A 23,164-nucleotide genomic window follows, 5' to 3' on the forward strand; every position below is an offset into this window, starting at 1 on the left:
GCCTGTTTGAAATGTCTTATGGTAAATTCCATCGGGAAGCCAACAACTAGGTGCCATCAGTGTGGCCATGGAAGGGCCAGGGGGCCAGGGTGAGGGCTTGTCCTCAAGAGCAGCAGGGTCTGGCTCCAGCAGGCCCATTAGCTCTGCCCCCTACAGGACCCCCCAGCCTCCTCCATCACCACTGGAGCCAGAGTGTTAACAGCACGAGGTTGCACAGGACATCAGCAAACCCTCTTGGGCCTGCTGCCCACCCTGCCCATCGAGTGGTAGGCCAAGCATGGAGAGCCACACCTGCCACCACTGCTGCCGCCTCCGGGAGCCTAGGACGATATCATGATGCTGGAAGGCCCAGTCTGCTGCTCGGCCCGTGCTCTCTCCATTACACTACCCTGCCTCTTCTCCATGAGAGGCAGTGGGGTGTAGTGGATAGAGCACGGGTTCAAGTCCCGGCTCCATCGCTCACAGCTGTGTGACCCTGGGCAGAGAGGCCACAGGTGGGTGGAGGGGCTTGGGGTTGTGCTTGCACCAGAACCTACCTCACCGAGCTGTTGTGAGGGAGACAGGCTCGCGGGCACTAAAGCACTTTGCCGACTGTCTAGTGCTCTGTAAGTGTGCATTATTACTATTAGCAACGGGACTGGGAATCTTATAGCTTTGCTTGGTGTTTGTGCCTAGAGTCAGATGATAATCCCCAGAAATGGCTTCCCTTCTTTTTTCACATCTCTACCCCCAGAAAGAGACCTTTTGGAAGGTATGACCTCACCCCTCTTCCTGTCCAGAGAGAGGCCTGGGAAGTCAAAACTGCGAGAGCGAAGAGCACTGGGTTCAAGCCCTAACCTATGCCTCAGGTGCTGTGCAACCACAATCGGACATTTGCCTTTTCTAGGCTCAAAAGCTGCATTTTGTAAAACTAGGCCTCTCCAGCTCTGCAAACAAGGGCTCAGTGTACCCCATTTGCCACTGCATGAGGCTTTGGCCCCAAGACAGCTAACACCTGGACCAGGTCAGGTGGGGGCCATTTCCTACTGCTCATAGCAAGCCTCAGGTAGAGATGAGCTTCGAGCCTGCAGTCGGGAAGGTTGTGGCCTGCCCTCTGCTACCAGGTTAAAGGTAAGGTTCTGGTGGGATAGGACAGGCTGTCCAGTTGGCAGAAGCCACCGTGTTCCCTGGCCCTGAGCTCCTTTCTCTCTCACAGACGGACAGGAGCTGGATGGCTGACCCAGCTCCCCCACCGCTCTCCGCCTTCCTCTAGCTTCCTGCCTTCCAACTCTGCCATAAGCCTTCCTGGCAAGGCGGGAAAACAGAGACTAGAGCCCTACCCTCACTCCACCCCAGCTCTGCCCTCTCAGCTGAATGTGGAGATGACCTCTTGGGGCAGCTTCCCTGTCTGTGAAATGGGAGGGAGAGGATGATTACTCACAGAGGGACTGTGAGAGCCAGGAGGAGAAAACAGCTCAGATAGTAATTGACACACAGTGAACCAGCTCAGTGAAGATTAGTTCCCTTCTTCCCTCACCCAGTGGCTCCCTGCTGAACACCAGGCAAACCCCAACTCTGCAGCCCTCACACAGGCTGCTCCAGGGTCCTGCTTCTCTCCCACTCCTCCCTTCATGAGCCCAGCTGATCCACTGCCGTCGCCTGTCCCACCTCCCACCTTTGCCTGGGCTGTGCCCCCTGCCAGGACACCGGGCCCTTGGATCTCTGCTGTCTTGTGCTGTTATTGATCTGTGTGTCTGTCTGCTCCCCTCAAACCCAGCTGGACTGTGAGCTCCTGGAGGGCAGGGATCACAAGAGACCCTCCCTTCCAGCCCCAGAGCCTAGCACAGAGTTGGCACTCCACCATATCTGTCCATCAGATGAAACGTGTGGCCTGGCAGGAGGCTTCACGTTTGGTCATCTATCCACACAAGCCTCTGATGGCCCCATCTTAACTGAGATACAAACTTTCCAAGATGTAGCCTTTTAATGGAGGCTGCCCTACTCCGGCCAGGGATGGCCCTAGTCTCCAGGGACTAGGGGACCCAGACTTCATCACTGAGAGGTGAGACCTAAGCCAGGCCTCCCCATTTTTCAGAGAACAAAGAGAGGAGAGGGCTGGCCTCAGGCCACACAGCAAATCAGAAGCAAACACCAGTCTGGTTCCCAGGTCCCCTGCTCCTTAGCCCAGGGCTCACTTCGCCCACCCCCACCATGCTCATATATCCCGAAGGGCTCCATGGGAGCTTCGATGAGGTGGGAGCTACAGGGTAGTGCCCAAGAGACCATGGACAGTGAAGTCTTGGTGCAAGGCCCTGCGGGGCCCCACACCCAAAGGGTTCTCACCTTGGCCCCTACCCAAAGACCCTGCAGTTTTCCTTTGAGAGATTTAGTCATCCAACCTTTTATTTGAATGCCTGTGGTTCTGCCATTACAGCCACAGGCTTTGGGGTTAAGCATTGCCCTCTGTAGAGGATCCTGGAACTGGGGTGCGACAGTGTAGGGGGAGTGACCTGGTACACTCAATTCTTCCTCTGGCAGAAGGGGCAGCAAAGCCCTGAGGTCCTTGTAGGAGAGCGATCCTGGTAGAAGAGAAGGAACCGAGGGGAGGAAGTTTTGGATGAGAAGTAGGGGAAGGGCATTCAGTAACTGTGTGAGCAAAGGGGGTAGGGGGGAGACTGGACACAAAGGCCCAGTAAGCTATGCACACTCCCAAGGCAGAGGCCACGGGGCAGGAATCAGTGGTCAAGGGCCAGAAGAAGGCCGGGGTCTGACAGAGGGGGTACTGACCGAATTTGGACTTTAGGGCGTTTTGAAGGGTGTCTGAGCTGGGGGACAGTGGTCAGAGCTGAAGCTGGGGCACAGAACGAGGGAGGGCCAGAAGGAGAGGTTGATGTCCCATCTACTGCTGGGGCCTGGAGGACCACCTGGGGCTCATCTGAGGCTGGGCAAGGGGCTGTGCCTTCATGTTGTCCCCTGAGTTAATGGCCAGAGGTCACCTCCGTGGCTTCCTCCTCCTTCCTCCCTCCTCCCTGCCTCCCAGTGCAAAGCCGCCAGCTCCCTGCAGTGATGGGAGTGATTAGATTAGAAGGTGATTTTGGGGTCTGATTATCTTGGGTGGAAATTGGCCCCCTGTGTCTTTTTCCATCCCACCTAGAGCTGGGGAGGTGAGGAGCAGTATTTCCATTGCCACCCAGGCAGAACAGACTTTCACAAATGTGTTTGAGACCAGGGTGCGAAGACCTTGTTTCCGGGAGGGACAGATGACAACGAAGATAGTCTCTATCCACTTCAGACAGGAAAGTTCAGAGCCTGGCTCTGCCCCTCACCAGCTGTGACCCTGGGCAAGCCAGCTTCCTCCTCCATAAACTGGGGGTCAGTGTGAGGACTCAGAAATGACTGCTGTGAGGGGCTTAGCACACTGCCTGCACAGAGCAGGTATCCTCCAGAAGGTAGTGCCGGTACCGGCAGTGCTGTCTGCACTCTGAATGCATGAAGTGTGTTCCTCCCTCACCTTTAAAGATCTACAATGACCCCACCCCCACATGACCTCTCTGGGCCTCAGTTTCCTTATCTGTCTAACACGGCTGGCATTTAACAACCCCTCCTGACAGCCCACACACAAGCTGAGCTGGTGCACCACAAAGCATTTTAGCAGCAACTCATCATATTATCCAGGGATCTGTGACTGGTGGGCCCTGGTTCTCCCTGTTTGTGCTTCTTAGGGGCTAGTTAGGTTGCAGGGTCTGCCTGTGATAGAAAGACACCAGGCCTGGGATGGTTGGCCTAGAATCAGTGTCCAAGCTCATTCTGTGGTCCTCACTGTTCCCTGCCCAAAAAAGCACTGTCCTTCTGTCCTGGGAATGGGCAAGGAGCCAGCAGAAGAGCTCACATCTGAGGATCTGGGTTCTGTTACAGATTGCCAGGTTTCATGCCCCCCTGGGAACCTCATGACTTAGTTTACCAACTCATGGATGGACAAACTGACTTTTCCCTGCCTTAAAGGAACTTCCTGGAGTATGTTTGTCTGCACTTTAAGATCCTGAGATACTGGAAGCCAAGGCTAGAACACCACACACATGCACACACATACGCACATGCACACAGATACATGCACAATCTCACGATTGTTCAGATCCTGGGAGGAAAGGGAAAGAGTGGGTGAAACATCTTGGAAAGTAGAAATAGATTTCCTTGCTTTAAGGGAAGTACTTCCAGTCCTGACTCAGAACTTCCTGACACTTATTTTAGATACAATTCTAATCAGTTTGTTGACTTAGACTTCAAATCTGAAGCAAATTGGAAAACAAAAAGAAGGCTGTTAGAGACAAGTTACCCTGATAATGGGGAGAAGAGGCAATCAATCTTGAGAGGAAAGAAGGAAAAACTCTAAAAAGCAGAACTGGATTCAAGAAGCAAATCATCAGGGCTGCTTAGTGTTGGGGGTCAGCCTCCATGGCCATCAGGCCCCTTAAACGCTGTCTTGCAAACTCAACATAGTTCTTACTGTGCAGCCTGAGGACGCCTGAGACTGCTCCAGGCCAGGATGGCATTTTGACTTCTCTATTGAAGAAAGAAGTACAGTGGGGCCTTGACTTACGAGTTTAATTCGTTCCGAGACCGAGCTCATTAAGGAGCTCTTTAACTCAAATTACTCTTATCAACTCTGCAAAAAATCGGCCAAGAGACAGCTGGTATCTCAAAAAACTCGTTAGTCGGGACTCTGGTAAGTCAAGGCCTCACTGTATGTGCTGCATTGTGGAGAGCATTCTACCCAGAGTGGTAAAAATTAAAATCAGGGGAAAAATGGGCACCTGACTATTCTTTACTAAAGAGAGTGGCCACTGGCAGGACTGAGGGGGCCTCCCCGGGTGTGTCCTGAGCCTCTGCAGGTGACACCACTCCGGCCCAGTCATTCGCAGGTGCCAACTCTCTATTTGTGAGTGGCCCATCTGTTCTGAGAAAGCTGCAGGACCCAGTAGCTATGTGTTTCCAACGCCACTGAGGATAAAGGGCCAGCAGCCTCCGGGTGTCAGGCCTGGGCTGTTGTAGCTGCTGTTCATTTTCTGTACCGGGTCCCAGTGCCTTCGCTAGGGTCACCTTGTTTCCTCAGCGAGGCCACAGCTTCAGTCGTTTCCCTTTTTCCCCCATACTTTTCCAATTTTTTTATCGTGGTAAAATACACATAACATAAAACTGACCATTTTAACAATTTTTACGTGTACAGTTCCATGACTTCCTAGTGCATTCATATTGTTGTGCAGCCATCACCACCATCCATCTCCAAAACTTTTTCATCTTGTAAAACTGAAACTGTCCACATTAAACACTATCTCCCCATGCCCCCAGCAACCAGTATCCTACACTTTCTGTCTCTGAATATGACTACCCCAGGGGCCTCATGTAAATGGAATCAAACAGTATTTGTCTTTCTGTGACTGGCGTATTTCATTTAGAATTGTGTCCTCTAGGCTGATCCATGTGGTAGCATGTATCAGAACTTCCTTCCCTTTTAAGACTGAATAATATTTTATTATATAGATATACCACTCTTGCAGGGGGCTTACCTTTGCATTTTATCCTCATTCTGCAGGAGACTTCCTAAGTGGTCTTGGACAAGTTATTCCCTGACCTGTACAGTGGAGCGGCCTGCCTTACACTAGCAACAAGACACTCCAGTCAAACAAAAGCTGACACAGAAACCCCAAAGATAAAAATGGAGACACTCTGACCAAAGGCCTCTCACAGCCCCCTCCCCCCCGCCCTTCCCCCCCCCCCCCCCCCCCCACAGCTGTTCTTGCTGCCCTCTGAAAAAATTCCAGGGCCCTTTGAAACCCAGTTTAAAAAAATCTAAAATTCCAGGAAAGAGGTTCTTAACTTTTCTTGCACCATGGACTCCTGGGGAAGTCTGGTGTCATCATGTGCCACCCCCACTCGGAATTACACTTTGAAATGCATAAAGCAAAATATTCTGGGTGACAAAGGAAGACAGTGAGATTGAAGTAATTAAAATAATAAAATGCGTGGTATAGTGATGCATGGGTTTCTTCATTAGCACACTGCATAACAAGATCAGCAGTCAGTTTAATAACTGCCTTATTTGTAAAATAAGGGTGAGTATCATAATATCTGCAACAGCTGCCAAGCGATATGAAAAAAACCTGTGATTCTTGTAACATGTATGATGGTGTGGGGTTTGTTGCCTACATTCATAATGCGAGGAAATGCTACATTTCAGCTAGATGTTTGTAAAACTAAAGATGTCATTATTTTCACCCAATTTTACAGAGCCCTGAATTCTTTTACCAGATCTTTAAAGAGAGGGTGGTGTCCACTTTAAGCAGTCCTGTAAAGGTCTTAGTTGGCATTTCTTTGCTGGTTATAGAATTAAGCAAAATGAGGTCTCATTCTAGATAAATCAATAAGAAAAAAAGAGAGTGGTCCCTGCTTGGCCTGTAAGGTTGAGGGAGGAGAAGCGAAAGAGAGATAGAGGCAGGAGGGAATCTCCAAGAGAGCGTGGCAGGTGGTAGGCCTGAGCTGTCTGGAGGCCTAAGAACTGAGGTATAGCAGTATCTGAGCCCCAGGCCTATCACAGTGCTGTCCCAAAGTGAAATCATCCTAAAAGGTTCATGGTTTGAACCTTGACTATGGGCAGTACCCTTGGACCTCAGCAGGCAAATTGCCAGCAGATTCTGGATGGAATTCCTTCCACTCTTTTGGGGAGGGGACTTGGTTTGTGCAATGGTAACTTGGCTTCCATTCCCTTCTCCAGGGACCCATGTGATGGAGGGCTCTGGACGGATGGTGGTGACCGCTGTGGGTGTGAACTCTCAGACTGGCATTATCTTTACCTTGCTGGGAGCCGGTGGTGAGGAGGAAGAGAAGAAAGACAAGAAAGGTAAGCCCAACCCCCTTGTGGACCAGGAGAGGAGCTCTTAAGGCCACTTTTTTGTTGTTGAATCATTCACTCCACAAAATAGTTATTGAGTGCCTTTTATGTCCATGCCCTGTGCCAACAGCCACATCCTGCATCCTCAAGGCCCTGCTCATGCCAGGAGGGCTCTATCTGTTCCATCTCCAGGGTCTTGTCCCAGTCTCTGTCTTGTCCAGTCATGTCATAGAAGCCCCTCCTTCTCCACCACTGGGCCTGGCCAAGGATGCTGAGCATTTGTTGAGTCTCCAGCCTGAGGTGTAACTTGGTCCCATCTGCACCCCTCTCATCAAGTAGAAATCCCTACCTGGGAATATTTCTCCACTCTTCTCAACTCCACTGAGCAGAGTGGCAAACCCATTCATCATAGATTCCCCCCAGATATGGGCGGAGAAGCTTCTAGGGAAGGTGGTTCCAAGTCAACTACTATGAGCCCCTCTCAGATGCCCCTATCACTGCCACCTCACCTGGGTTCTGGCTCTTCCTCCCCCTGAAAACAAGTCCTTCTTCCCTGGGCCCTCCTCAGAGCACCAGGCTAGCAGCCTGAGCTACAGGTGCCTCTCAGAGGAGAAGAGGAATGCTTAGAAGACATAAGAGCCCAGGCCTCTAGCCCTGGCATGGCCGGCTCCTCACCCAACACTCACACTTGGTCAGAACAGCTCCTTCTCACATCTTTAGTCTTTTGTCTTGTCTCCTTCCCCAAGCTCCAGAGGAGGGTCCCCAATACCCAGACTTTCTGAAGTCCAAGAGAAGGAGATAATAGCAGGTGACCTGTCCTTGGGTTTTAGGGGCAGCCCTGCTACCTCCAGTTCTCAAAGGTCAACCAGGCACAGAGCCTGGGTCACAATCAAAAGTTACTTGTCCCCAAGGGTAAAACCCATTTCCTAGTGGGGTTCCCTTAAGATTATGGCTTCCTCACCAATAGGGATAATGGAACTAAGGTGTGATCTGTGAAATCCATATCTGGAGAGCAAAAGGATAGCTCAAGTTGAAACTGAGAACAAAGTCCTGGCCAAGAGGCCCAGAGCATGTCAGAACAGTGTCCATGCAATGACATAGAAGCTGGCCTGCTGTGGCCCCAGGTTACAGGCAGTTGGGTAGATGTGGGCAGTTGGACAGGATGCAGCAACCTTTGACAATTCCTTGGCCTCATTGGGGCCTGGGTTAGGGGCAGAAGCTCCTACAGGCCACACCTGTGTTTTTTAAAATGCCAGTAGGAAGACAGGCCTCTCCTGCCCCAAAGCACAGGACAGAGTCTCTCACTCAACATTTACTTACACTCCAACGAAATGAGGGCATCAGTGTAGAGGGAAGAGGTGGGAAGTGGAGGCAACATGGCAGACAAAGATGAGGACAGATTTGCCCCTTACATCCTCGTGAGCAGCACAGCTAGGGCTGGGTCCCTCAGCACTGCCATCCCATCATCTCCATCAGGGACATTGCTTAAAGCCTGATAACTGTGAGTCCCCATGTCCAGATGACCTTGGGCACGCCAGGATGTGTGTGTGTGTGTGTGTGTGTGTGTACACAGATGAGGCTGTGTGCTTCTCCTTCATTAATATGTCTCAAAAATCATCACACAGGTGTGAAGAAGGGGGATGGCCTTCAGCTACCAGGTACAGTAAGACACCCTTCAGGGTAGATGGGGCTTTTAGAAATAGCAGCAGCCTTTGACCACTGAGCCTGGGCCCTAGACACCAGCACACAGCTGGAGGAGGCTCCCTGACTGCAGGGGCACTGCCAGACCCTCAGCTGTGCCCCCAGGTGATGGCAGTCCCACAGGACAAGCCAGCACCTCATTCTACCTACTTGGTCCTCCAGTGCATCATCCTGTGGGCCAATGCCAATGGCATCGCCAATGTCTCCACCTGGGCCTCAGCCCCACACACATACATTCAGGGGCCTGTCACCATGGGACCCCCCACAATCCTGCTCCCCTGCATATCCCCACAGAGCCTGGCTGGCTTCCCCTAACCCACAGTGTGTTCACTTCATCCAGCAGTCTCTTCCCTCTTCTTCCCACAGAACCTATTCCCCCACCCCAAGAAAAACACAACATGAGTGAATTTGACCATCTTGTATCATCTTTTAATTTCTAAATTAAGGGAAACTCGCTAGGACCTTCAAACAGAATGTTACATGTTTGATTTCACCTTTTAAATGATGGGGACTGCTGATGAGGAAGGAGGAGGTGGCCATGGGTGGTGACCTGAGCTAAGGACGTGAATCCTGCTAAGTCACAGCCCTCAACAGATGTTTTGCTAGAACAAGGGATGGTGATCATAGCAATACCCATTCGGCGCTTCCTCAACTCTAAAATTACCTCGAGGCTGGGGAAGGCCCATTCGGAATGGCCAGGGCCACAGTGCACCAGTTGTTGAATGTCTTGAATTGACTCAGTGCCATTGGCCCCTCTGATGGGAAGCCAGAACCCCTCTCCTCATAGAACTCTCTCTAACGGGGATCCCTACCTGATTGGTTGGGCCAACTGGGTGCATCCGTCTAGACCTCACCACAGAACAGTGCCATCCCGCCTAACCACATTGATCATATTCCATGTTTTATTTCAATGACCCTCCATGCCTGAGTTTTTCCCCCCTGACTTCTGTGGCATCTCTATGAGAACATTTCACCCCCACCCCTGAATTTGAGTTTCTTGATCTCCAACGGAGATTTTCTTTGAAAACTATAGTCATGTTACTTGCCACAAGTTGGTTCATGTCTTTATTGTTGTTGCTGTTCTGCATTGTTGCTTTTCTCCATTGTGACACACTGCATTTTCCATCCCTCCCACCCCCGCAGCGGCCGATGGTGCGGCAGGTTCAAATGCTGCAGATAGTGCAAATGCCAGCCTAGTCAATGGTACGTCTCCCGTGGCAAGCTCTCGGTCTCGGGTGGATGGGCGTCTTCTCCTCCACCCCCAACTTTGGGCTGGCCTCTCCCTATTCTGGACCGCACAGATCTTGGATGTGCATGGACAGCTCTGGGACAGTCGTCCTCTCACATGGGCCAGGCGCTTAAGAGAGAAGCCACCACCGGGAATCAGCTCCGCGCCCCCTTGTGGCACCAAAATGGCACTGGCTCCTGTGGGGCCTTTGACCCCCAGTGGAGCCCTGAAGAGGAACATGACTTTGGCTTCAGATTTGGCCCCAAGAAGCAATGTCCCACCTGCGTGGCCCTCTCCTAAGTACGTTCCTGGCCCCCGCTTGGGGAAGAAAGCCTGGGGTCAGGACCTGGGCTGAAGCTGGCGTCTGGGTCCTCAGTGAAGGCTCCAGTCCTCAACTCTAAAATTACCTCGAGGCTGGGGGACCCAGGCCCAGTTTCAGCTCTTTGGCCCCACCCCATAGCATGGCTGAGCCACCAGTAGACATTTCTTCCTCTTCTCTTTCATGGAGCGAATGGGCAAGGGGTTCGCTTGGGCTCAGGCCTGGTCTGTCCCTCAGATGTGGACTGGTGTTTCTTGCTGTTGCCTGTGCTGGAGCATTTGTCCTGGGTCTGTGCATTCTGACTGGCCCCCTCGGGGAGGGAGCTGCCACTGTAGCTGGTCTGCATCTTATCTCCTCGCACACAGGCAGGGAGGAGTTCCATGCACTTGCCTCCAAGCCTTTAGATTTCTTATGTCTCTACCCTCTCATCTTCAGAGCGGTGAAGCTTCTATTACTCAGACAAGTTCCTTGTTCCCAAATTAGGTAGCAAGAGAGTCGCCCAGGCTGTTTCTGAACTGCTGAGAGCTGTTAGTGCTCAGTCATGAAGCCAGTGCCCCAGCATCGCTGCATACCAGGCACCGGGCTGTGGGTTTCTCATCCATTGTATCGTTTACTCCTCACCACTCCTGGAAAATATGGAAATCTTGTCCCACCTCATCTTGCCCCAGACCAAAAATGGAAGCACTTCATAGATGTCAGGGGCTGGGCAAGACACTTCTGCAAGCAGCGTCTTGCCAAGAAGGGCTAATTTGGGTGTGGGTCTATTTCAGGAGCAGGAGGAGAATGGAAGACAGCTTGGGTTGTGGGAGGTGTCATTCGTCAGGGAGGGGTGGTGAGGAATGACAGAGAGAAACGTAGGCAAACCCAAAGCCTAGGAGGGAAGGAAACAGGATGTGGCATCCTGCCTCCCCCAGGGTAATGAGCCTGCATCTGGGCTGGCCGGTTCCTAAAAAAGGGCACCTTCACTTCCAAACTATAGCAGAAACTCCAAGTACCCCAAGAAAAACTGCAGGAAAGATGGGGAACTGACATTTCTCCACCAACAAGGCACTCTGCAAGCATTTTATGCTTGCCATCTTATTTAATCCTCATGACAACCCTATGATACAGAGTTTATTATCCCACTTTAAAGATGAGGAAACTGAGGCTCAAGGAGATCAAGACCCTAGCCCAAGGTCACAGACCTAGAAAGTAACATAGTTGGGATTTGAACCCAGGCCTGGCTGGCTCTAAAGTGTGTGTTACTCTGCTTGATCCAGAATTTCCCGATGGAGTGTGTCTTGAAACTTCACAAGGATATTAAGAGATCTTTCCCCTCAAGAAAAAGATCCTGTGGTCAAAGATGTTTAAGAACCTCTGGATAGAACTAGTGTCTTCCCTGGTGGCAGGACTCCTCACTGCCTTGAGTATGCTGGTGTGTAGTGGCGAGTTACAGAGCCATGCAGGAGTTCCCAGTCTGATTTGGCTGGAGGACATTTTCTGACTGAATCTGTGGGATTGTTATGCCTGCATAATATACTTTGGGAAACAGTGCTCTAAGCCATTAAAATGCGGTCAGAGGAACAGAAGGCTGGACATCTCCTAGAAGCTTGTTAGAAATGCATAATCTTAGGCCCCACCCCAGACCTACAGAATGAAAATCTGCATCCTGTCAAGCTCTCCAGGCTATGAGAGAGTCCATAGAGGTTGAGAGGTGCGGGGCTGAGGCGTGGTGAGTGAGAGAATTACTGTCCCTTCTCCCTCCCTCCTCTGAGCCAAATCAGGAGAGAAAACAAATTAGAGATAGAAAACAAAACAGTGGCAGTATTCCCCCTGCCTTTACTCTCCCAAACCCCATCCCAACTGAAAGATGGTTGGGCACCATTCATCTTGGAGGCTTATGACTGCCATTATTCTTTTATTTTTTATGATTATAAATGTAATCACTGTTTAATACATCTCTTATAATCGTGATTAATAATACATTACTCTTAACTCCAGACATTTACAGGGCACTTTGAAATTGTTGCATTTCACAGAGAAAGAAATGGAGAAGCTGGGAAGAGGTCTCCTCATTAGTGGTCTGTCTCCCCAGAGAGTCAGGTCACCTCTCCATGAATCCTCCACATCCATGCTTTTCACACCCATGTCCCCGATGATGCTTCAAGAGAACAGACCCATTTGGCAAAGCTGCATCTGTCATCGGATGCAGAGGGGCCTCCTAGTCTCCACCCAGTTCCTGTCTTGGGTCCTGTCCTACATCCCAGCTCCCCTGAAACACAATCCATCCCACATGGGGCCAGAGCTGGCGTTCCCGCCACAGTTCAGGGCCAGGCAAGTCCCCGTTTAGCTGAGGAGAACCCCAGTAAGTCCTTTGCTTCTGAGAAACCAGGCCATCTGCACCAGAGCACACCCAGAACACAACTCCCTTCCTCAAGCATATGCATTGCTGATTATATTTCTGGCCACGTGGTCACTGTGGAAATAAAAGAGGAAATTGCTAGCTTAGTTAATGGGCACACGCATGGGCTATTGCCCCTGATAATATGCAATACAAATAAAGGCCCCTTTGTGCCATCTAAAAGCAACTACTGCAGCGGAGTCCCCTGGTGCCCAGTTCATAAAGTTACGTTTTAAAATAAAGATAATTGTGTAGTTCATTTCTGTTTGCTCTTAAAAGGCCTTTTTCTTATTTTGTTTCTTAATTTTGTAGAAAGAATTTTACAATAGAGCAACGGGGCCTTTCTCTTTGATCCCAGCTGGGCCACTGAGCCTTTGCTGTGAGAGGCAGTGGAAAGAGGGGGAGTGGGGTTGAGGTCCGTGAAGGCCACTGTCCCTCCCCGCAAGTCCCTACAGTGGGGTGTGGTGATGGTGATGACACTGTTGATGGAACTAATAACATAGCCCAGGGTGTTCCATTTGAGGACTGCCTCTAAACCTTCCCTGGTCTCAGTTTCCTCATCTGTAAAACGAGCGAGAAAAGCCCGCCTTGCAAGGTGTCAGGGAGACTGACGGGAGATGACACTTGCACACTGCAAAAGGCTGAATGGGCCAGTGATTGTTACTCAGGCCCTTGCACCCCCATTTTACAGAGGTAGAAGCAGAGGCTGGGAGAGGAACGCCACACAGCAAGTTGGTGTCCAACAGGGGCTTCGGGAGCCCAGTCCCCCAGTGCCACCTCAGTGCCCCTCCCCTGGGCTCAGAGGGCTGAGAGGTGCTGTGTTCTCCCCGACTGGGTAGAAACATGCACACACTTTGGAGCCAGCTCTCCATGTACCCACTGAGACTCGGGCAGGCCTCAGTTTCTCATCTGTAAGTGGGTATAAGTATAGGGCGTCCTTGTAGAGATGTGGTGAGGACTAGATGACATCATGGAGGTCATGTATGCGCCTGGCACATGGTGGGTTCTTCCTGAACGTGAGCTGTGGGACTCACCTTTGCAGCAAATGTCCTGGGGTAGCTGACCTCCTTAGACTCCTCCAGAGGTGGTGAGGTCTGCATGCAAAGTTCTGGGCGAGCTTAGTGGGCAGGCCTGGGGGAGAGGGTGCCTCTCTCCGCAGTGCCAACAGGTGAAGGCAGGTGTCTCAGCCACCAGATAGGAGCTTCCGGTTTCTCCCACCTGCCAACACAGCCTACACCTCTGGCTCTGGACAGGGCCTCCCAGGCAGCCCTGATTAATGGGTAGGGAGCTCTAGACTCAGCCTTTCTCCAGCACTAGGCAACATCAGACCCTGGTATGCAGGGCCAGGGGTGGGGCACTCATGGGAGCCCACCGACCTGACCTTTCCTGTCTAACATTGTCTGAGCTGGTCAAACTCAGAATGAAGAGCACACATCCAAACAGAAAGGAGGTTGGCAGCTTCCCCTGGGAGCTGGGGTACTCCCACCAAGGCCCCTGGACACACTTGGGGTACCTCAGGGCCCACCCTTTGCATGGGTCACTCTCTGTCAGGCTGGGCATGGGGTTGTCCATGCCGTGGTTTCACATCCCTTCAGAAGGAAAAGGAGAAAATAGTATTTCTTCTGGAGCCAGGAACCAAGGAACACATTAACCAAACTCTTCCCCATGTCCCATTCTAGTCAGTCTCTCTCTCTCTCTCTCTCTCTCTCTCTCTCTCTCTCTCTCTCTCTCATTTTCCTTTGCCTCCTCTCAGCCCACAAAAAGCACCAAGCAAATTACTCATGGGTACCTGAGAACTCTCACTCCTCTGCTTTCTGCAAGCCAAACCTGGTCCCTTTTACCCTCAAGACTGTCCTTTAATCTGTAAGATGCCTAGGGCCAAAATATTCCCACAGAAACACTCTCTCCAAGCCCCCAGAGAATCAAGACAGACCTGCAGCCAACGCGCTGGCAGGTTTGTTCTTGTCTCTGAGGCATCCCCAGTATCCTGTGTGGAGGGATGGAGTCGGCTTGGCCCTTCCTCCATCTGTGACATGAATGTCCGTGGCCCTGTGGCATCTTTGTGATGACCGATGTGTGTTGTCTGTTCTCTGTTGTCTGTTAAAATTCTTTGTCGTGTAGGTAAAATGCAGGATGGCACTGTGGACACCAGCCAGAGCAAAGGTAACCCTTTTGTATTAACCGGGTCCTGTGGTCCCTGCGGCCCCTCCCCACCGGTTCTGAGGCCTACGCCAGAGGCTGATGCAGCTGCAACTATGGGTGCCTGACGTCTTTGGGGGGTATAGCCATGATTCACGTGGCACCAGGCCAAATGGAGACATCACCTGGTGAGGATGGGACACCTGCAAGCCAGCTTCTCCCGGCCTTTGAGCTGTGCTGCCCGTTTAGCTGAAAACTTGAAGCTGTTTGTTTGAGATCCTTAGGGGATAAGGACTAGGACCTCAGGCCACTAGTTAGTCCTGATCTGAATGAGGAGAGGGCTTGGCACCCATGGATGGGCACACTCTCTTTTACCTTTTAAGTCTCCTTTTTTGTCCCTGCTGTCTGGTGATTACTTAATATCCCAACGACATGGCCTAAGGACCACTGGGTAAAGCCCAAGCCTATGTCTTGTTTGAATGTGGGAAAAACCAACAGGTCATTGGGAGAAGGCCCAGAGGAGCCTCCAGCCCACTCCTGCTGGGAGTCCAGGGTAGAGCCTGTCACTCCCTGCTGTGTCCTGGATTCCAGGCCCCAGGCAGGCTGTGGCCCTGGTTGCAGTGTCTCTGGCTGGAAGAGACAGGACACCACCCCCATCTCAGGGCTTCTGTGCCGGCCATGCAGGGGCCCAGGCAGGGAAGTGGGTATCTCACCACACTCCCCCAGGCAGGCAGGGTGGGGGCCAGCATCCCCACCCTGCAGGCTGACCTGTGTGTGTGCATGTCTGTGTGTCTGTACGTGTCTGTGTGTACACATGTGTGCTCTGCCATCTGCAGCCAAACAGCAGGATGGGGCCGCCGCCATGGAGATGCAGCCCCTCAAGAGTGCCGAGGGCGGTGATGCTGATGACAAGAAGAAGGCCAACATGCACAAGAAGGAGAAGTCGGTGCTCCAGGGCAAGCTCACCAAGCTGGCTGTGCAGATTGGCAAGGCGGGTGAGTGTGCAGGGTGCAAGGGGGGACACACAGTAGGACCCCAGGCAGGGCCCTGCCCCAATCTGGGCCTCAGTTGCCTCATCTGTAAAGTGGTGGATTGCATGAGATGGTCCCTGAGACACACCCTTCTCCATCACAGCAACCAATCTGTGTCCTTACACAGTAGGTGCTCAGTTAGCACTTAGAGAGAAGAGTGAAGCTGAAAGCCTGAGTTGTGGGGCACATGGCCTGTGTTCTTGTCCAGATAAGGTTGTGAGAAATTAGGCAAGTAACTTCCCCTAGCTCTGAACTCCTGCCTCCTGGTCTGTGAAATTGGGATGCCCAGTGGTCCCTACTTCACTGGTCGCTATGAGGATTAAAGGAGATTATGCACAGAGTGTTTAGCACTTGGCGGGTGTGGTGACTAGAGAGGGGGCGGGTCCTGCAGGGCCTGGAGTTTGCAGGCTTATCCTGAGGGCAGTGGTAGCCATGGAAGAGGTTTGATCAGGGGATGGCAGGGATGTATTTTGGACTCTATAATGAGCACCCCAGCTTCAGTGCACAGGAAAGATTGAAGAGGTTGGGAGCAGTGCCAGGATCCCCAGCACAACAAGCTGGGCTTCCCAGCTGAGTTGGTAGCTGCAGGTGAAGGCTGGTGACAGCCCCTCTGGCCCAGGAAGCCGAGCCCAGCTGCAAGGTGAGCCCTGCCCATCTGACATGGCCTTGGACTCCCCTTGTGGGTAAGGACGTGGCAAACACCAAGGCCTCCCCACCTGGCTGCTTGCTCCTCCATGGCTGTCTCCCTGCTCTAATTATAGGCACTGCAGTGTGGAGAAGGGAGGCAAATTACAGGCTTGGCTGTCTATATTTAAATTCGGGGTCCTGGTGACAGCTCCCGGCTGCTGGGAGCTTGGCTTCCCGCCCCTGGCGACTGTCAGACAGAGTTAGAGCAGGCTCTGAGGCTCCGCAGCTGGAGGGGGTGGGGAACAATGGGCACAGAGATTTCCTCCATCCCCACCATGGAGAAGACTCCCCGGAAACATGGCACTGCGGGGCAGGGCAAAGCGGGGAGAACATTGTGGCTTTCAAATTCCTCCCTCATCTCCCTCCTCCTTGGCCCTGCCAAGGATGGAGTTCAGAGTCGAGCACTTCTGGGTTTGCATCTCACCTCTGCTTCTCTCTTGCGTTGAATCCCCTGAAAGCAGAGCTGAAGATGGGTGGGCTTGGGATTTGGGGAAGGGGTGCACACAGGTAAGACCTGTAAAAAGTAAAGGACGAGATAGGACCAAGGAAGAAGCCAGATACAGCTGAGGTTTCGGGGGGGAAATCCCACTCTCCACCTGCTCCATGGGGAACGCTGGAGCAGAGGACCTCTGCAGGGTCTGCTCCACCTTGTAGCAAGGGGTAGGTGGTGTTGGACCCCCCCAAATCAGCCGTTGGACATTGGTCATTCAGTTGGAGTGGAGTGCATTCCCAGGCACTTCCTGAGGAGACTCCAACACCCAAGAGCAATTCTCCTCTGGCAGAGGCCCCTGCACAGCAGCTAAAGCACAGAAACTGGCAAAAGGGATCGCAGGGGATCCCAGCAGGCAGCCACCTGCATTTGCTAATTCTACCATGCCTCCCTGGCTGTGGCCTTGGGCAAGTCACATCCCCTCAGTTTTCTACTGTTTCCTCTGTCAGGAACTCTCTTCACCCAGGTCCTCACCTGACTGCTCCTTCTCATCGTTCACCTGTCTGCTCATCTATCACCTCCTCCAGGAAGTCTTCTCTGGCCACCCTAGCTTAAGTAACCTCTCCCTCCCTGCCCATGTCACTTTTTTTTAGCTATATTGAGATATAATTTATACATAAAAAATAACACACATTTAATGTGTACATCTTGATGAGTTTGGACATATGCAAACACCTGTGAGACCATCACCGCAATCAAGATATTAAATATATCCACCATCTCCAAACATTTCCTTGTGGTCTTTTGTAGTTTGGGAGTTTTGGGGGGGGCGTGGGGGTTGGTTTGGGGGTAAAAGCACTTAACTAATCTATCCTCTTAACCAGTTTTGAAGTGTACAATGCCACATTGTCACTACAGGCACCATGTCGTACAGCAGAGCTCTAGAACACACTCCTCTTGCGTAATTGAAACTTTATACCCCCTGAAAAACAACCCCTGCTTCCCCTCTCCCCGCAGCCCCTGGCAGCCACCCTTCTGTTCTCTGCTGCGAGGAGTTTGCCTGTTTTACGTTCCTCATGCACGTCCTCCTCTGTCTGCCTTATTTCACTTAGCAGCATGTCCTCCAAGTCCATCCATGTTGTCACAAATGGCAGGATTTCCTTCTTTTCAAGGCTGACTAATATTCCATCGTAGGTATGCACCACATGTCCCTGCTCTTCATCCGTCAATGGGCAGTTAGGTTGTTTTCTTATCTTCGGCCCCTGTCAGGATCTAGCATGTCATCTGGAGTCTTCTCCACAGCATTATCCGTCTCTGAATTGTCTTGTTCGTGTTTGTTTCCCGTCTGCCTTCACCTCTAGACTGTCAGCTTCCAAGGGCAGGGACTCTGTCTGCTCTACTGCCGTGTCCCTAGTGCCTGAATGAATGAATCAATACAAGGCACTGACTGCACATCATTATTGTGTGAGAGCACCATCCAAGCAGTTCTGATTTATCATGTGGTCACTCAGCACACATTTCTTGAGCACCTACTATGTGTCGGGCACTGTCCTAGGCACTTTACATGCAGTGATCACATTTGATCCTTACAAAGCCATGTGAAATAAATACACATCCCCATTGTATAGAGGAGCAGCTGAGGCTCTGTGAGGGTCAAGGACTTGCCCCAGGCCACAAAGCAAGTAAGTGGCAGAGCTGGGATGTGAGCTAGGTTTGGCCTGACCCCAGAGACCTTTTGGCCAAGGGTGCGGTCCGCCGCTCACTTCCCAGGGCCCCCAACCCCCAGGACAATCCCTGAGCAGGTCCCTCCCACCCCGTGTTGCAGGCCTGGTGATGTCAGCCATCACGGTGATCATCCTGGTGCTGTACTTCACCGTGGACACCTTCGTGGTCAACAAGAAGCCATGGCTGCCTGAATGCACGCCCGTCTACGTGCAGTACTTCGTCAAGTTCTTCATCATTGGTGTGACGGTGCTGGTGGTGGCCGTGCCCGAGGGGCTCCCTCTAGCCGTCACCATCTCGCTGGCCTACTCTGTGAAGGTGAGCTGTGGGGAGCAGGACCAGCCAGCTAGGGGGTGTGTGGGGTGCCCAGGGGCCATCGCTGGGGTTGAGAGAAGAGCTAAGAAGAAGGGAATGGACACATGGGAAGCTCACAGAGAAATGTAAATGGGCACCCAAACTCACCTGCCTTCAGGGGCCTGTGGCAAACTAGAGAGCCACACCCTAGCTAAAGGGACAACCGTTATTCAGCCCAGCCAGTGTCACCTTGTGAGGACACAGGCTCAGTGTTGCCAGATCTTTACCTTTTTTTTTTTTTCCAAGAGAAGCCAGAAATCTGGACTTACTATGAACTCTCCTTATTTTTAAACATTGACAATCAGTGCAACTTTAAACAAAAAATAAAATGCAGACATCACTGTGCAGGCCCAGATCCATCACACCCCACCAAATGGTGGCAGAAGTCCAGCCGTCACAGGCACAGCCCCCACCACAGCCTTAGTGCGTACATGACTACTAATCTCAGTGGTCATTTCCTACCATTTCAAAGAAATAAGACTAAAACAAAAAGGCCATCTGACTTTAGGAAAGGCCCCTCCTCTCGGGAGTTGGGCTGAAAATACAAGGTTTTAAAAGCAGTTCAATGAGGGCAGGTGGGCCCTTGCGTGCCAACTGCTGGTGAGCCTTCCTAAATGCTGCCCTGATGGCACAGCCCCCCCCGCCCCGCCCCCAGGCCTATGGCCATCTTCACAGCCTGAGCGCTGAACTGAGCGGGCTAGTATCCCCATGGGCACTGCACGCCCAGCCCTCCGGAGGGCACCTCCAGCCTGGCTCACCCCAGGTCCTCACACCCTGCGCTCATCCTCTCTCCTTTTCACGCTGCGGGCGCAGGGCTGCACTCCCCTTTCCCAGGGCCCCGATGCCAGGGTGACCCTGCGAGGGTGGAGGCCTGAGCGTGTTGATAAGTAAGGCATTCGCTCTGAGACATTGGCAGAGCCGCCGGAGGGCACGGCGAGCGTCAGTTTCCAAGCTGGAATTTGGGCTGGGCTCGCCGATGTAATTTCATACAGAAAAGAGATCTCTAGGCAGGTGCCAGAAAGTGGCAGCGCGGTGTAAAGGATACGGCCCTTATCGCCTCCCTGTTTTCGGGCTCTCAGAGAAACTCCATCCCACAAACCAGAGCCCAAACAGGTCACAACACGATGCTCAAGGGCCAGGGTCCTGGAGATGAAGGTGCTCACACAGCCAGGAGTCAGGACCCTCACAGGAGCCAGCTGAGCTCGGGTGGAAGGGGTAGGGTCTCCTTGAAAGTCCTACGGAGTTGCTTTGGGGGAATTATGCACAGACATTTTTAGGCCGCCGCACCTTCTGCAGTCTGTTTCTCTGGCACCTGGTGCCTTTAGCCGTCTTAGATAATGTTACTTATACAGTCGCTTGATAGACTTAGAACAGCACCCCAACCCAGGAAAAGCACACTCTCCCCTCTCTGAGCCTGGACGTGCCCCCCTGGACTTACCTCAAAAGAAAAGAGATGACCACTTAGATCAGCGCTGTCTAAGAGAGATCTAGTGTAAGCCGCAGGTGTGATTTTAAATTTCCGAGTAGCCACGTTAAAAAGAAAATTTTTAAAGAAACGGGCAAATTTAATTTTAATAACATAATTTACTTAACTCCATATGTCCAAATTATTATCAAGCCAACATGTAATCAATACATTGAGTTATTACTTGAGATGTATTTTACTTTTTTCACAATAAATGTTCAAAATTATATATGTATTTTAGCACATTTCAGACCAGCCGCATTTCCAGTGCTCAGTAGCCACATGTGGCTACTGTATTGGACAGCACAGGCCTAGGCCTTTTTAAGCGCAGCAGACAAACCTTCCTCAGCGAGTACAGATGGGCACAAGTCCGCTCGAGGGCCAGGGTCCTGGAGATGGAATGATCCAGCTCGGAGGTTAAACAGAGCTAGGCTCAGATCCCAGCTCGAACCCTCACTAGGTGTGTGCGCCTGGTCACGTCACTCTGCCGTGTCTTCTTCAATTGCCAAGAATCCTCCCAGGTTTCACGGATTCTTATAACATCAGGCAAGAAAATAAGTGCAGAAGAACTTTGCAAACTGCAAAGTGTGTTGCAAATTCAAACTGCTGTAGGTCATCCATTCAACATACTTTTATTGTCACAGTTACCACAGGTTACAATAAGAGACACTGCAGTAGTTATATAATCCCACCAGTACTCATCTTGGCCTCTGGTTTTCACACTGTGGGCAGAGGGCCCCGATGCCAGGATGACCCTGCAAGATTAGAGGCCTGAGCATGTCGATAAGTAAGGCATTCGCTCTGAGACATTGTCATTAAAGGTATTCTAGTTGCGCTCTCTTTTTATCCCTGTTATAAAGAGTTACAATGAGGAGAAAGAATAAGAGAAATCAAATTCCTAGTTCCAGGCAAGAACTACAGCTGATTCAGCAACTTTTACTCTGGCAACATTTAATGTCCCTCCTTGCCTTTTGGTCACTATGATGGAGGGCCTGCATGAAGCAGGGTGATTCCTAGAGAATTACTTTATTTGCATTTCTTGCTTGAGAACCTGGAAGAAGCTAGGAGTGTGAACCTGGGAAGAGAGAAAGAGAGGTGAATACATTAGAAAATTAATAATAATATGTATAGTAGGATTCTGTTTTTGTTATGGATTTTTTTAAAAAAAGGATGTTGATGTGTGGGGTGTATCAGTTATGAGTGGTAGCATTATGGCTGATTTGTGTGTGTTTTTATGTGTCTATAATTTTTAAAAATTTGTGATTTTTATCATGCAGATTACAGCATGTATTTCTTATAGAAAAAATAAAATCTATAGATTTTTTTAAAAGACAATAAAAATCTCCTATAGGTCTACCACCCAAAGATAATGACACTAATATTTTTATATTTTTCCAGATATTGTCCTATGTCTATAAACACATATATCTCCCAAATGTATTTACTTTTGGTGAAACCAAAGTGACAGTGAAAACCAGGCACCAGTGAAAGATGGTACATTTGAGAAAATTCATAATGAATAAAAAATAGTTATATTAGGGTGTAAGAGAAAAATATTTGAAGTAATCAGAGAGGGACCCAATCTTAATTTATCCTTATCCTTATTTTTCCATAAAGAATGTAGATTACTTCTGTAATCGAAATTAATAGAATCAATTAATCAACTTATTTTTTTTAATCCTCACCCAAGGACATGCTTTTATTGATTTTAGAGAGCTAGGAAAAGAGGGGAGGAAGGGAGGGGAGAGAGAGGGAGGGAAGAATGAAGAGAAACATACATCAATGTGAGAGCGAAACATCAATTGGCTGCCTTGACTAGGAATCAAACCCACAACCTTTCAATCTATGAGAGGACGCTCCAACCAACGGAGCCAGACTGGCCAGGGCAATCAATTCTTTTAAATGGCTCAGCTAATAAAAGGGAGGAAAGGGTGGCGCACACAAAGGAGCCCAGGTGTCAGAGGCTGTAGAAACCATGATCCTTTGCATGTGCAAAAGCAAAGGGACAGACTATGGCAGTCCTTCCTCTTTTACTACATGTTCACCCAGTGCCCCTGGTACCCCATTTCCCTCTTCTCACTGTCACCCTCTCACATGCCCCTCCCCCAGAAAATGATGAAGGACAACAACCTGGTACGCCACCTGGATGCCTGTGAGACCATGGGCAATGCCACGGCCATCTGCTCAGACAAGACAGGCACACTGACCACCAACCGCATGACGGTAGTGCAGGCCTACCTTGGTGATGTCCACTATAAGGAGATCCCGGACCCCAGCTCCATCAATGCCAAGACCATGGAGCTGCTGGTCAATGCCATCGCCATCAACAGCGCCTACACCACCAAGATTCTGGTAAGTGGTATAGTCTCCACTACAGAGAGCCATCTCCATGGGGGATGCAGAAGTACTGGGCAGGTTCAGCACCATGTTTCATATTTTTTTAATCCTGCTGATATATTTTCAGGTGATCAGATAGTAAGTGACTTGATTCTCTTTGACTTCGTTTTTATTTTTGTATGACTAAAAATACAGGGTGGGGCAAAAGGAAGTTTGCAGTTGTGAGTACATGAAACACAGAGTTTATTCTTGTATTATGTATTAATTAGTGTATTATTTTCCATACAAACAACCGTAAACTACTTTTGCCCCACCTTGTGTATATATATCTACACTAATAAAAGAGAAACATGGTAATTGGCGTACGACCGCTACCCTTCCCATTGGCTAATCAGAGTATCCTTATGCAAATTAACTGTCAGCCAAGATGGCGGCCAGCAGCCATGCACTGAAGCGAGCAGGGAGACTTGCTTCCTCCAGGGACTGCAGACTCTAACGTTCCCTGC

The 23,164-nt window shown here is 50.7% G+C and overlaps 1 protein-coding gene across 14 annotated transcripts in view; it reads left to right on the top strand.

The window, feature by feature from the left end:
* The window catches only part of ATP2B2 (ATPase plasma membrane Ca2+ transporting 2), a 369,370-nt gene that overhangs the window by 287,465 nt on the left and 58,741 nt on the right, over window positions 1-23,164 (top strand). For 9 of the 14 annotated variants that reach the window (XR_011473706.1, XM_070433633.1, XM_070433632.1 and 6 more), the window contains 7 exons: window positions 6,749-6,874; window positions 8,491-8,523; window positions 9,710-9,769; window positions 14,615-14,656; window positions 15,469-15,627; window positions 18,606-18,820; window positions 22,431-22,673. Coding sequence is in view for 13 of the 14 variants with exons in the window: in XM_070433633.1 (XP_070289734.1) it covers window positions 6,749-6,874; window positions 8,491-8,523; window positions 9,710-9,769; window positions 14,615-14,656; window positions 15,469-15,627; window positions 18,606-18,820; window positions 22,431-22,673 (878 nt within the window). In the remaining variant the exon portion in view is untranslated. The remainder of the gene's footprint in view (window positions 1-6,748; window positions 6,875-8,490; window positions 8,524-9,709; window positions 9,770-14,614; window positions 14,657-15,468; window positions 15,628-18,605; window positions 18,821-22,430; window positions 22,674-23,164) is intronic. The other 5 variants (XM_070433638.1, XM_070433642.1, XM_070433641.1 and 2 more) reach the window with 3 other exon arrangements.

The sequence above is a fragment of the Myotis yumanensis genome, unplaced genomic scaffold (genome assembly GCF_028538775.1).
Source record: "Myotis yumanensis isolate MYYU_CA2020_CCGP unplaced genomic scaffold, mMyoYum1.0.hap1 SCAF_14, whole genome shotgun sequence".
NCBI classification, from domain to species: Eukaryota; Metazoa; Chordata; class Mammalia; order Chiroptera; family Vespertilionidae; genus Myotis; species Myotis yumanensis.